The 15,000-nt window shown below is 46.4% G+C and overlaps 1 protein-coding gene across 2 annotated transcripts in view; it reads right to left on the bottom strand.

The window, feature by feature from the left end:
* LOC135092019 (innexin inx2-like) overlaps positions 1 to 15,000 on the bottom strand; it is a 79,782-nt gene that overhangs the window by 40,428 nt on the left and 24,354 nt on the right. The window contains exon 1 of one of the 2 annotated variants that reach the window (XM_063990136.1): positions 4,752 to 6,076. The exons of the other annotated variant lie outside the window; for it this stretch is intronic. Within the exon in view, the coding sequence (XP_063846206.1) occupies positions 4,752 to 4,767 (16 nt within the window). The 5' untranslated portion in view covers positions 4,768 to 6,076. Of the gene's footprint in view, positions 1 to 4,751; positions 6,077 to 15,000 lie in introns of those variants that run through there. 2 annotated transcript variants of the gene reach the window in all.

Genomic DNA, 15,000 nt, shown 5'->3' with positions numbered 1-15,000 from the left:
TCACACAAACAGACATACATCACGTGAATCAGTTAGCCTAACGTACTGCCCGCGTGCAACTGTACAAAGAGAGAGAGAGAGAGAGAGAGAGAGAGAGAGAGAGAGAGAGAGAGAGAGAGAGAGAGAGAGAGAGAGAGAGGGGGGAGAGGGGAGAAGGAGAGGTCAAGAGAAAAATGAGAACAAGTTTATGAGTTTTGAAGAAAATATTAAGATTTTTATCACCACCAGAGAGAGAGAGAGAGAGAGAGAGAGAGAGAGAGAGAGAGAGAGAGAGAGAGAGAGAGAGAGAGTGTAATAAAGTTTAACCCACTACGCAAAGTTAAGTAGAAAAGCACTGTCTCTCTCTCTCTCTCTCTCTCTCTCTCTCTCTCTCTCTCTCTCTCTCTCTCTCTCTCTCTCTCTCTAATAAGCCTAAACACGAGTCTAATGAGCCACGAAAGGCAGCAGAAGAGAGACCTACAAAGAGAGTGACAAAGTTGAAAAGATACAAACTTCTCCTTTATGTATCTTGTTTTCGCTTCACATTTCTCCTTTGTATGGCTTTCTTTACCACCCCTCCCCTGAACCCCCTCTCTCTCTCTCTCTCTCTCTCTCTCTGGCGTTGGAAGTGGAAGAGAATGGAATTAAGTGGATGCAAATAAGGAATTTTGGTACAGATGAAGTTAGTGGACTCAGGAAGAAAGTAGATGGGGTTTTAAGGGGTAAGGGAGGTGGAAGGTGGGGGGAAGGGGGGACATGTGGGGGCTATGTGGAGGGAATGTGTTGTGTGTGGATGCTAGTGTGACCTTGAGAAGTGGCGGGTAACTAAACTAAACCAGGCAGAATTTGATATGTGGAGAGAGAGAGAGAGAGAGAGAGAGAGAGAGAGAGAGAGAGAGAGAGAGAGAGAGAGAGAGAGAGAGAGAGAGAGAGAGAGAGAGAAAGGGGGGCGTCTGGGGGGAGTTAAGAAAAGTGTGTAATCATAATTCTTCAAGGTAACACGAAAGAATAAGTAGATGAATAAATAGATAAAAGAAGAATAAGTGGCAATAATAAAATGACAAAGAAAAGAAAAGGAAAAAAAAATAACGATAAAATAATAAACACCACCACCACCACCACCACTACCATCACCACCACCACCACCACCACCACCACTACCACTACTACTACTACCACACATAAACAAACCAACATTTCTCTCTCTCCTAACGTTATGTTCTCCCTTAAGTTGAGAATCTGGGATCACCACGGTTTTCAAGTTGTCTTGTCTACTGCCCAGCCCGCATGCTACTAGGAGGAGGAGGAGGAGGAGGAGGAGGAGGAGGAGGAGGAGGAGGAGGAATGGGTAAAGATGAATATGGGAAGGTTGAAGGGAGAAGGGCACTGGTGGTGGTGGTGGTGGTGGTGGGGAAGGAATGGTTGTTTGGGTGGGAGTACAGTTACAACAACAACAACAACAACAACAACTATACTACTACTACTACTGGTAATGGTGGTGATGGTGGTGGTGGTGGTGATGATATGGAGAAGAAAAGTGTGTTTGCATGGGAGCTTTATACCACCACCACCACCACCACCACCACCACCACCACCACTACTACTACTACTACTACTACTACTACTACTACTACTACTGTGTTCTCTGCAGGAAAAAAAAAGGACAAGAAAAAGAAAACGTACGTATTTTTACCACGGTCTGCCCAATTTTTCCTTTTTTTCTCCTTTTTCTTCTGTGAAAGGAACCTGAAACGATCCACACTCATCTGCTGTTTCCTTCGTAATCGTGTTTGAATTTTCCTGGTTATAGAAGGAGAATAAGATAACAAGAAAGAAGAAGAGAGATATTAGGAAATCGAAGAATGAAAAGTTGAAAGAGGAGGAGGAGAATATGTGAAAAATTAATGGTGTTGATAGAATGAAGAAATATTGAAGTTAAGAAGCAGGAGGAGGAGGAGGAGGAGGAGGAGGATGAGGAAGAAGAAGAAGAAGAGGAGACGTGGATGAATGGAAGCGGGAAGGAGGGAGGAATATAGACATGATGTAAGGAGAGATGAGGAATGGAGGGAAGGAGAGGGGAGGGAGGGGGAGGGAAGGATAATGAGAGACTAGGGGGGAGAGAAGGAGGGAGATGAGGGAGAGAAAGGAGGGATAAAGAAGAAATGAGATAACGAAGGAAAAAAAAAGAGATAAAGAAAATAATCATGAAAACAACAACAACAACAACAACAACAGCAACAACAACAACAACAACAACAACAACAACAACAACAACAACAGCAAGAGAGGGAAGATAAAGGATAAAGAAAAAAAAACGTAGAAAGAGAGAGAAAAAGAAAGAGAAGTAAAGAATAAAAAAAAAGACGATAGGAACCCATATTTCAACACGGATCCTTGAATATTCTTTAGCATCCTTTGATATCCTCAACCTTAATCCTTTGAAGGGACGGGAGGGGGGAGAGAGAGAGAGAGGAGAGGAGGGATGGAGGGAAGAGGAGGGAGGGAAGGGAACCCGAAGGCATGAAGAGGGAGAGCGATAGAAGAGAAGGGATGGAGGGAAGGAAGAAAACTAGAAGGAATAGAAGGAAGGAAAGGAAGGAAAGGAAAGGAAGGAAGGGGAGGGAAGGGGAGGAAGGGGAGGTGATGGGTTCTCACGCAATGTTCCCATCACTCAGTTTACCTGTATCGCCTTTTAAACCAGGTAACTTATTAAGACCGGGTGTGTGTGTGTGTGTGTGTGTGTGTGTGTGTGTGTGTGTGTGTGTGTGTGTGTGTGTGTGTGTGTGTGTGCCAGTGTGTAGAAAACGGAGGCAAGACAGAAAATGGTGTCAATGAACGAGAAAATAAACAAAAACACGGAAATAGAACAAACAATAAGGAATGAACAAAGGGGAAAAAAGAAGCACTTGGAAGAAAATAAAATAAAAGAAGAAAGAAAGGAAGAGGGAAAGAAAGAAAGAAAAGAAAGAAAGAGCGAAAAGAAAATGAAAAAAAAAATAGTAAACGAAACTAGAATATCAGTGAAGGAAGAAAAAAAAGATAACTAAACAAAAGAAAGAGAAAGAAAATGATAAAGAAAGAGAGAGAAAGAAAATAGAGAAGAACAGACCAAGCAAATCAAGAAATGTCAATGAACAAGACAAACAAAACAAAAACAAAAACAAAACAAAAACAAACGAACAAAGAAAGAAAAACAAAACAAAAAAAACATTAATAAGAAGACAAGAAAGAGGGAAAGAGAGAGATAGAAAAAAGAATAAATACAACATACGATATTAAGGAAACGAGAAAACAGAAAAGAAAGGAATAAAGAAAGAAAACAACTTATCTTCTCTCTTTTCACGTCATCACTGTTTCTTTATCTCTCGTTTATCTTTATTTTCTCTCTTACTGTACTTCGGGGAATAAAATTAAACTGTGTAACGGGACTGTCTGTGTGTGTGTGTGTGTGTGTGTGTGTGTGTGTGTGTGTGTGTGTGTGTGTGTGTGTGTGTGTGTGTGTGTGATATAATCGAGTCTTGATGGGCGTGTCCTTGACTCTCTCTCTCTCTCTCTCTCTCTCTCTCTCTCTCTCTCTCTCTCTCTCTCTCTCTCATGTGCATCAGTCGACATCCGGTCTCTTACTTATCTCACTTCGCAAAACCTCCACACACACACACACACACACACACACACACACACACACACACACACACACACACACACACACACACACACACACACACACACACACACACGGTTCAGTGGGCGTGGCACCGGTTGGGGATGTTTGAGGGGGTTGGGGGGGTTAGGGGGTTGTGGGAAATAAATGAAAGAAGGGGGGAGAGAGAGAGAGAGAGAGAGATTTTGTGAGATAGCGAGATACATACGTAATTAAGCTTTCTCTCTCTCTCTCTCTCTCTCTCTCTCTCTCTCTCTCTCTCTCTCTCTCTCTCTCTCTCTCTCTCTCTCTCTCTCTCAAGAATAAAAAGACAAGGAAAAGAAAGAGAAACAGGAAAGAACAAGTAAAGGGGAAGAAGGAAGTAGGAAAAAAACATAACCTCTAGATAAAAAACGTAATTTAGATGAAAGGGACATTGAAAGTAGGAAAAGAAGTAGAAAAAAAGACATGGGGAGCATTTCAAGTATGTAGGCGGGGCGTTTTATTCCTAGAAACCCTTTAAAAATGCTCTATTGATGGTTAGTCAGCTGCGTGATGCCCCTTTAGTCACTCTCCTCACCCTCTTTATGACTGAGAAAGAAGCGTATTTGCAAAGACTAGTAGAAGAAAGAGTAGGAAAAGGAGGAGGAGGAGAGAGAGAGAGAGATGGAGGAGAGAGGAGGAAGGTTGAAACGCACTAGTCCTCTGTCTCTCTCTCTCTCTCTTTCTTTCTCTCTTTTTTCACCACGCTTCACGCTTCTCACTTTTTCTCTTTTCTCTTTTCCGTCTCACTTCTCTCCAGGTATGGAAGGATCACTTCACCTCAGCATCGAAGTTTCCCTCATTAGTAAAGGGAAAAAGGAAAAAAAGCGAGAAATGTATTTTTTAGGGCTTTTAATTGATTTGGGGAGGAATTACAGAGAGGAGATGGGTTGGGGGGGAGAAGGGGATATATAAGAGGAAGGGGAGGAGTGGGGGTGGCAGAAAGGGTTAGGTCAGGTTAGGTTAGGGAGGGTTGTGAGGTAAGGGACAAAGGGGGGTTGTTGAAAAGAGGGGGTAGGGGAGGTTGGCAGGTAAGATACAGTAAGATAATGCAAAGGTAAGGTAAGTTAATTAAAGCAAGGCGCCTCACCTGAACTCCGGAACATGATGTGATGGGAGTAATTTTCTCTGGTTCAGTATCTCACTTTCTTTAATCACTGTCTTTACAACATGGGTATCACAAGGGCGGGGGAGAGGGCGGCGGTGGTGGAGGTGTGGGTGTGGAGGAGCGGCGGTGTGTGGGAGGCGAGGGGTGGCGGGCGAGTGAGGGAAGGCTGTGAGTGGAGGCGGTGCTGAGGGCCTCGATTCACAACTCACTACTCCACTATGGGGAATGTTGCCACTGACGAGGTTGCTGGTAGTAGTGGTGGTGGTGGTGGTGGTGGTGGTGGTGGATGCGCGCTATTGACAGGAAGAGCTATTTTGGTTGTTGTTATTGTTGTTGTTGTTGTTGTTGTGGTGGTGGTGGTGGTGAATGCGCGTTATTGACAGGAAGATCTGTTTTCGTGGTTGTTGGTTGTTGTGGTGGTGGTGGTGGTGATGCAGTCGGCAGGAGAGGCAGCGGCAGGGGCGGGGCAGGGCTGAGTGCTGCCTGAGTGTCTGTCGTCTGTCGCCTCTGCTTATCGGGGAGCCGTGACGCGTCGCGGCTGGGCGAGGGTCGCGGCTGTTATCGAGTGTCCCTGCCAGGCGGTAATGAGGAAGGCTGACCTCGAGCCACTCACTCACTCACGCACGCACGCACGCACACACGCTCAAGCATCCACACTCCGCCACAGAGCAGCAGTCATCCTACACAGGCGTAGAAAGTGGTGCCGCTTGTTGCTGTGCGGGGCGGGGCGGGCCGGGGCGCGGGGTGGTGTGGTGCGGCCTGGATCAGGGCGGGGTGGGGCGGGGCGTGCTGGCACTACGCACTGCCGTAACAAGCGTCCGTCACGTGACTCGCTAATCGCCGCAATCACCACATTAATGTCAGTGGCGAGTCACTCAGGAAGGCGCGGCGCCGCACAGCTCCGGCTGCGGGGAGACGCTCTTCGTGGCAGGGCGCGGCGGGGACGAGCTGCGCACACGTCCTCGGGGCAGAGATGGCGGGACGGTGCCTGCAGGAGGCACGAGGGCGTCCCTGCGGTGTGTGCGGCGTGGCGGTGGTGGAGGTGTTTGCGCAGGTGCCGGGGATCGGCGGCGCCTTCACCTGCCTGTGTTGACTCTCGTACGGGCCGCGAGGCAGCGGCTGCGTGAGGAGGCAGCGCCGTGTGTGTGCAGCTGCACCACACTGCACACACAAGCGTGGCGGGGCGGTGCTGGGGTGCTGCACGCCGCGGTGCTGCAGAAGGTTGCGGAACGCAAGCGAGGCGGCGAGGATCTGAGCGTCGGGCGGGAGCGGCACCCGACGGTGTCCCACGGGTCGCCAGCAGTCACTGGGGTGGCCGCCCGACGACAGCAGAGGCCCCTGTCGCCCCACCTCCGGGTGACACCCCGCCCCCACCACCACCCCTCGGCCCCGGGCCGCCCCTCGGGGACCAGCACTCACCTGGGCTGAAACGTGAGGCGGCAGGAGGGAGGGGGTGGGGGCTGAGGGGAGGCTATGGCAACACACAAGGTGGCTAAGGGCACAGCTGACCTGCCCTGACCAGGCCTGCTGCTGCTGCTGCTGTTGCTGCTGCTGCTGCTGTTGCTGGCCCTCACCGGACGTGCGTCTCTGCGTGCTGATTGGCTCGCCTGGCAGTGTCACCCTTAATTATGGGGAAGGAGGGATGCTGGCTGCTATTGGACCCTGCTGGGTGAGGGCAGCGGGCCACCCTCGCCCTGGCCGGGGAGGGAGCCCCTGCCGCCGTGGCCGCAGGCACCGCACACATTGGAGAATATGATGGCAGGATAAGTTCTTTATATCGTACATCTTGGTTTTTGTGGCTCGTGGGGCGCGTGGGAGGGAGGGAGAGGGAGGGCAGGAGGGGAAGGGATGGGGAGGAAGGGGCGAAGGGCTCCCCCTTGCGTCACCTGTGGAGCGGCGACATACAGTTTCCTCCGCGCCCTCAAACCGCCGGCGCCAGCGGGGTGCCCTCAGCGGGCTCGGTGCATGGTCTTCCCGTCGCGCTGCCTGCGCCTTGCCCGCGACGCCTTCTCAGCACGGCTGATGTGCGAGTGCCGGGGCGCGTCACCTGATCCGTGGTGGGTGTACTGGCAGGGCGGGGCGGCGTAACGGTCCCCCGGGGGAGGCGCCCTAGGTGTGCCCAGCCAGCGGTGAGGAAAGGGGAGCTTCTTATCGCGGCGCGCGTCGGGCGCCGCCACGCAAGATGGAGTCCCTGCACATTTCTCATCAGGGTTGTGGGGGAGGGAAGGGGACGTCCAGGGCGGCAGTGAACAATTGCTTTGTTACCGGCGCGGCATATATGGCGGCGGCAGGATAACCCTGCCCCGCCCCGCCCCGCCCAGCCCCGCCCCGCCGCCCCGCCACCCCAGCAGGGTCCCGGAGCATCCCGTGGGGCGCCCTGGGGTACCTGTCCGGAGCGTGACAGGTAAATAAGGGGAGCGGGACGCACGGCCGTCACATCTCACCTTGCCGCGTCACACTCACGCGTCACACCGGCGTCACAATCTAAATATACCGACGCGCGGTGGCGCTTTTTCCCCGCGTGCAATCAGTCACGGGGCGGATGGGGAGGTGGGGAGGACTGGGGCGCTGGCTGGGGTCTATATTGGGGTGGCGAGGGGCGGGGCGGGGCGCCGAGAGGTTTTGGTTACGGAAATACGAGTCCAACTTTCGGGCGATAACTTCCCCCTCCCCCTCCCCTCTCCCCCCTCACCTCCAGCAGGACGGGTCTCAGTTGGAGCGAGGGGTATTTCAGGTGTGGCCAGTATTGTGTTGGGGGGGACAAGGAAGGGGCAAGGGGTAAGGGGGTAAGGGTGGGCACAGGGTAGTGGAGGGGCGGAACGGAATCGTGGGAGCGAAAGGGGTGAGGGTCAAAGTAGTAGTAATAGTAGTAGTAGTAGTAGTAGTAGTGGTGACGGTGGTGGTAGTAGTAGTAGTGGTGGTGATGGTGGTGGTAGCAGAGTGAGGGAGTGAGAGAGAGAGGCTTGGGAGCGAGGACAGAGTGTGGCACTGTGAGGAGCGGTGAGGGTCAATGAGGTCTGATTGGGCTTAATGAGGCTTGTGGCATGGCTGGGAGGCTCACGAGGAGGAGGAGGAGAAGGAGGTGGAGGAGGAGGAGGAGGAGGAGGAGGAGGAGGAGGAGGAGTTGAGGCTGACCTACTGGCATGTGATGTTAGTCAATTTGAGATGAAAAAATAACTCCTCCTCCTCCTCCTCCTCCTCCTCCTCCTCCTCCTCCTCTTTATTTTCAGTTCTTTCTCCTCCCTTCGTTTTCCTCACTTCTATCTCCTATTCCTCGTTCTCCTCCTCCTCCTACTATTCTCTTCTCCCTCATTTCCTGTTTTCCTCCTCACTCTCCTTCCTCCTCCTCTTTCCTTCACTCCTCTCTACCTTCGTTCTGCTCATATACCCCCTTTCCTTTCAACTTTCTTTTGTATTTTCTCTACACCTCATTCTTCTTCCTAATCGTGCTTCTTCCTTCTCTTCCTCCCTTCCTTTTAATTCTCTTCCTACTCCTCCTCCTTCTCCTACTTCTTTTTATTTTTCTCCTTACCTCTATATCTCATTCTTTCTTCGTAATTGGCCTTCCTTATTCTCATCTTCCTCATCCTTCCTCCTCCTCCTCCTCCTCCTCCTCCTCCTTTTCCATAGACGGGCTAAAACTAATGATCAATAACCAATATTCCTCCTCTCTCTCTCTCTTTCTCTCTCCACCTCTCTCCTCACTGCTAATGAGACAAGGAAAATCTGGTTTTACTCTCTATAAATGGAGGAACCTTCTCTCTTAAGGGCCAAGGGAGGGGCGGGGCGTGTAACCTGTAACCTGTAACCCCTTCGTCAGGCAGGCCGGGTAGCGAAGGGCACGGGGGTAAATATATAAGGCGCTGTGACTTCCCTTCTTTATTTGCTGGGGGAATGAAAAGCTGTAGTCGTTCTTGTGATTTGGTGATAGTGTGCCTTGTCTTGCTTGGGTTGTGGGGTTCAGAGAGAGAGAGAGAGAGAGAGAGAGAGGGGAGATTACATAAGACTATACCACTAACACACACACACACCAACACACACACACACAAGTCACTTTACGTCTCTTTCTGCACATTACCTGTCTGAGAATGAGAGATGAGCACAGGTAACAAGATAGATGAGAGAGTAAGGCAGGTGAGAGAGAAAAAGAAAGAGAGAGACGCAGCAACAGGTAGGAAGTTGAACCGACAGGTGAGGTAGATGAGGGGACAGGTGAGATGAGGCTTGTACAGGTGTGAAGTGACAGGTAAAGAGGGTGAAAGTACAGGTAAAGACGTTAACTGATGGGGGAAATGATGAGGTGTGACGGGAACAGGTGAGGTGACAGGTGAATTAGTGGGATGTGTACTGCAGTGAAGCATTAGTGAAGTGACGCAAAGTGAAGGTATTTGAGGTGAGTTGCAGTGAAGTGAAGTGGTTTGAGGGAAGTTGAGATGAGGGAGAAGTTATCTGAAGCAAAGTGAGGTGAGGTGGAGTGAGGAAGAGTGAGGTGGAGTGAGGTGAAGTGAGGTGGAGTGAGGTGGAGTGAGGTGGAGTGAAGCTTAGCGAGACAACGTGAACAGTAATAAGTTGACATAAGTTGACATAAATTGAAGTGACGCTAAAGTGAACACTGACATAAGTTGAAGTGAGTTGACGTGATTGAAGTGAATTTTCCCAGAAGTCCACAATATCTACTTTTATGGAGGAAGAGGAGGAGGAGGAGGAGGAGGAGGAGGAGGAGGAGGAGTGGAAGTCAAGGTATAACAGGAATTTTAAAGGGGGAGAGAGGGAGAGAAAATTTGATACCTTGGGAAACCTTCATGTGAAATCTTACTCTTATTTTTCTTTCCTTTTTTCTTTTATTTTCTCGTTTTCTTTTTATTTTTCTTTATGGGAACTGACTTCATTTTTTATATGTATAGTTGGAGAGAGAGAGAGAGAGAGAGAGAGAGAGAGAGAGAGAGAGAGAGAGAGAGAGAGAGAGAGAGAGAGAGAGAGAGGGCGTAAAAATTCTCTCTCTCTCTCTCTCTCTCTCTCTCTCTCTCTCTCTCTCTCTCTCTCTCTCTCTCTCTCTCTCTCTCTCTCTCTCTCTCTCTCTCTCTCTCTCTCTCTCTCTCCAACCCCCCATCTCTGCCGTACCTTACCATACAATAAATAAAAAAATAATAAAAAAAACTTACAATAATTTAAAAACACCATCTATTATTTTAAGCAAGTATTGTAAGGTACATATTTTATAGCACTATAGGTCGAAAATTCCTTCCACTTATTGTTTGGGAAATAAAAAGACGTTAAGGCAGAATTACAGTAATTACCTAATTATAATACCGGAAGAAAGAAGAAACAGGTGTACAAGGTGTTAACGACATGGTGAAAGTCATTAGCAGGTGAGGAGGGGGGGGTATGAAGAAATGGGGAGGGGGATGGCAGGAAATGGAGGCTTAGAAGTGAATAGGGAGAGAGAGAGAGAGAGAGAGAGAGAGAGAGAGAGAGAGAGAGAGAGAGAGAGAGAGAGAGAGAGAGAGAGAGAGAGAGAGAGAGAGAGAGAGAGAGAGAGAGAGAGCAGATAACGAGAGGGCAAAAGAAAGGAAAAGGGAGAAGAGAAAAGAGAAACAAGGAAGTGAAAGAAAATAGAGAATAAAGCAAATATAGAGGTTAGAGAGAGAGAGAGAGAGAGAGAGAGAGAGAGAGAGAGAGAGAGAGAGAGAGAGAGAGAGAGAGAGAGAGAGAGAGAGAGAGAGAGAGAGAGAATAATAAGGAAAATGAATAGAAAGAAAAGGGAAAAAGTGAGAATTTTAGAAGAGGAAGGGAAAAAATAATTTCTTGTTACACGTGTTACCTGCATTCACACCTGTACACACACACACACACACACACACACACACACACACACACACACACACACACACACACACACACACACACAGAGAGCAAATCAAGCGGAAGGAAAGTGATGTGCGTCCGTGCGTGTGTGTGTGTGTGTGTGTGTGTGTGTGTGTGTGTGTGTGTGTGTGTGTGTGTGTATGTGTATGTGTACAACCTCAATATTTAAAGAAAGTAAAGTAAGAATTTCATCCATTTTGTTGTGCAATTAATGACGAATACGAAATTATCTAGTTATTCATTTATCTTTCTATTCATTCATTTATTCGTGTATTCATCTGCTCCCTTATTCATTCGTTCACTTGTGTTCCGTTTTCTGTCCATCGTCGGTTGTCAGAATGAGTGAAAACAAACTGACGAAACGAGAATGTTGTAATGAAATGCACAGATGTTTTGTGCAATCTGTGGAGGGGAGGAGGAGGAGGAGGAGGAGGAGGAGGAGGAGGAAGAGGAGGAGGAGGAGGAGGATGTGGTGTAGTGGTGGTGGTGGCAGTGGTGTTGGTGGTGGATGGGGGAGAATAATAATAATAATAAGAATAAGAATAATATGAAAATAAAATAAAAGAAAAGCAAAAGAAGGAAAATAACGTGGAGAAGGAGGAGGAGGAGAATGAGGAGAAAAACAAAACAAACTATGATAATCACTGTAAAATAAACAAAGAAATAGAAGAACATCAGAGAGGGAGAGAGAAAAAAAAATAAAGAATAAGAAAATAAAGACAGCAGAGATTTAATGATAAGAAGATGAAGAAAAAGAAAACGACAAAATAAATAAATAAATTGATAAAACGAGAGAGAGAGAGAGAGAGAGAGAGAGAGGGGGGAGGGGGCTGAGGGGGCGTATCTCCCTCACCTGTTTACTTGCACAGGTGAACCCGACTGAGATTTAAAAATACAGATGTAAAGTGATTAAGAAGGGTGTGTGTGTGTGTGTGTGTGTGTGTGTGTGTGTGTGTGTGTGTGTGTGTGTGTGTGTGTGTGTTGACTTTCTCATTTGTATATCTTAGTAACAAATATCTTTAATGTATGTATGTGTGTATGTATGTATGTATGTATGTTTGTGCGTATGTATGTATGTTTGTATATATGTATGTGATATTTATATATACAGGTTTTCTTATCATTTCTGGGTTGCATGTTTGAGTGACCGTCTTGCTGTATGTCTGTCTGTGTGTCTGTCTAAATCTGTATGTTTAAGTGTGTGAATGTGTCTGTCTGTGTGTCTGTCAGTCAATCTATCTATCTAACTGTCTATCTGTCTATTTGTCTATCTGTCTTCCTCCCTCCTTCTCTCGTATACCCCATCTCTTCGTCTCTGTCTGTATGTATGAATGTCTGTCTACGGACGTATACATTACAAACATCTACACAAAATATAATACCGTTCAATTAATTCAACACGGCACTTACATCATTAGCATTTGGCATTCATGAATACCTTGCATTATTATTATCATTATTATTGGTCTCTTCTACATGCAGGGCACAGGTAAGGTAATTAGCATACAAACAGGTAAACTTCTCTCCTGCCCCGCCGCACCACCAGGCAAAGAAGACAGTGCTATACATTTTTTGCAAACAATGAAGGATGAGTGGTGACGAAAGGAAGGTGAAAGAAGGAGGAGGAGGAATGAGGAGATAAAATGAACAGTAGTAAATATAGATGATGAATAAAGGAGAATAATAATGAACTTAGAGGTGAAAGAAGGAGGTGGAGGAATGAGGAGATAAAATGAACAGTAGTAAATATAGATGATGAATAAAGGAGAATAATAATGAACTTAGAGGTGAAAGAAGGAGGTGGAGGAAGGAGGAAATAGAATGAACAGTAGTAAATATAGATAATGAATAAAGGAGAATAATAATGAACCTAATGATAGAAAGTAGGAGGTGGAGGAATAAGAGAGAGAGAGAGAGAGAGAGAGAGAGAGAGAGAGAGAGAGAGAGAGAGAGAGAGAGAGAGAGAGAGAGAGAGAGAGAGAGAGAGAGAGAGAGAGAGAGAGAGAGAGAATGAACAGTAATAAATGTAGTAGATAATGAATAAAAGAAAGTAATATTGAACTTAGAAGTAAAGGAAGGAGGTGGAGGAATAAGAGAGAATGAATAATCAATATAGGAAATAATGGGAAAAAAATGATAAATGAAAAGATGAAAGGAGGAGGTGGAGGAATGGAAGAAAATGAAATGCAATGAATACAGTAGACAGTAAGTGAAGAAAAGAATAAGAGAAGAGGAATAACGCACGAAAAGATGAACAGAGGAGATGGGGTGCAATAAATAAAATAGATAATGAGTAGAGAAAATAGTAAAATAAAAAGTGAAAGAGAAGAATAAAGAAAGAAATAAAGGAGGGAGATGGAAGAAGATAATTTAATGTTGTATATTAAACAGATACCTGATAAAAAAAAGTAGGAAAGTAACAAGAGAAGAATAACAATGAACAACTGGATGAACGAGGGAGATGGAGGAATGAAAGATAATTAAATGCGCAAAGAAAAAAATAATAACAAATAGAAAATAAAGAGAAGAAAGAAAGTAGAGAATGATAACGAACAGTACAAACACGAAGAAATGAAAAAAACAAACAATAAAAAAAGGAAATTTCTCACCGACAAACAAACAGAGAGATGAATAGACAGACAGACAGACAGACAGACAGATTTGTAAACACAGAGTGGCATATAAACACACAAACAAACAAAGACAATCACTTAGAGAAAAAAGAGAAAGAGAGAGGAGACGAGAGGAGAGAAAGAATAATTAGAGCAAGAAATATGAATACCTGTTTATAAAAGGAGGAGGAGGAGGAGGAGGCTGCGGGTACCTGGAGATAAGGTTCCTGTCCATACTACTCACCTGAGCAACTCACCTGCCAGGCACTCACACCTTAATGAGTTCACATGAGTATTACCTGTTCTCTTGTTGTTACTCCTGTTTATCACTATTCTCTCTCTTCCTACTTTCTCTTCGTATATTTGCGTCTTATTTCTCGTGTTTGTTTAATTTTTTTCTCTTGTTTTTCTTTCAGTTTATGGCGTTATTCTTGTTTGTTTTGGTTTGTTTTTTTATTCTTTTTGTTTATTTTTCTCCTGCTTGTTATTCCTTTCGTCCATTTCTCCTTTGTTACTCAGCAAGTGTGTGTGTGTGTGTGTGTGTGTGTGTGTGTGTGTGTGTGTGTGTGTGTGTGTGTGTGTGTTAGTTAGTGATGTTTGCTTATATATATTTGACACACACACACACACACACACACCAATGAAAAGAATATATATAACCAAAACCAAATATATATAACGAAAATATATAATCAATAAACAAAGATAAGCTAAAAAGATAAAATAAATAAAAATCAACAAAATAACATTAGAAGGAAAATGAAGAAATAAGAAAAACATAAAAACAAAACTGAAAGAATTATGAAAACTTTTAAAACGAACGAAGGAAAGAAGAAGAAAAAAAAAATATAAGTGCATACATTTGTTAAGGAAACCAACACAAAACATACAATTTTCGCAAGGGGCTTTCAGACACGCGAGGAGGGAGACAGACTGACAGGTAAGAGGCCTCCGTCTTTACCTGGCGTGTGTGGGCGTGTAGGTGTGTCTAGTAGCGCAGGAGGAGGTGTGGGCGGAGATGAAACTACAACTGAACTGCGGGTGTGTGGGTGGCTTGCTGGACACACACACACACACACACACACACACACACACACACACACACACACACACACACACACACACACAGTCAGACACCTGCTTTACGCGTGTGTGTGTGTGTTTGGCTATCACACAGACGGGTGAGCATCGTGTGTATGTGTGTGTTTGCGTGTGTGTGTGTGTGTGTGTGTGTGTGTGTGTGTGTGTGTGTGTGTGTGTGTGTGTGTGTGTGTGTGTGTGTGTATTCAGTTACGGTAAGAGAGTGCTAGCTATCTTCCCTCCAAACACCGTCTGCTCCCTCCTCCACCCCTCCACTTTTCCATTTAGCCACACGTGCACCCTACCTCCCTCTTCCGTATCCCCACCCTTCCTCTACACCCCACTCCACCACCCAGCCACCTGCCTGCCTCAATAATCTTTCTTCCACCTCCCTCCCTGCCTCTTCCAGCCCCTCCCTGCCTTGGCCCCGAGCAGACGGCAAACACCTTTCACACGTGGGCAGGTGCGCGTGTCCGGGGCGTGTCGAAGTGGCCGGGGAGAGGCGCAGATCAACTCTCTCGCTGCGCAAAACAGAGCGAGCAAGCACTTCCCTTTGTTGGACACACGAACAAGCAGAGGCAAACAACAAACATTGAAAAAAGGAGATAAAAAGGAAGAGAAGATGAACTAAAGTGAACAGTTACTTTATTTAGTCTTTTATTAGCCTCTTTCTT

This window comes from Scylla paramamosain, chromosome 39 (assembly GCF_035594125.1).
Source record: "Scylla paramamosain isolate STU-SP2022 chromosome 39, ASM3559412v1, whole genome shotgun sequence".
Classification (NCBI taxonomy): domain Eukaryota; kingdom Metazoa; phylum Arthropoda; class Malacostraca; order Decapoda; family Portunidae; genus Scylla; species Scylla paramamosain.
Note: the sequence above shows the minus strand (reverse complement) of the source record. Positions and strands in the feature narration are given on the sequence as shown.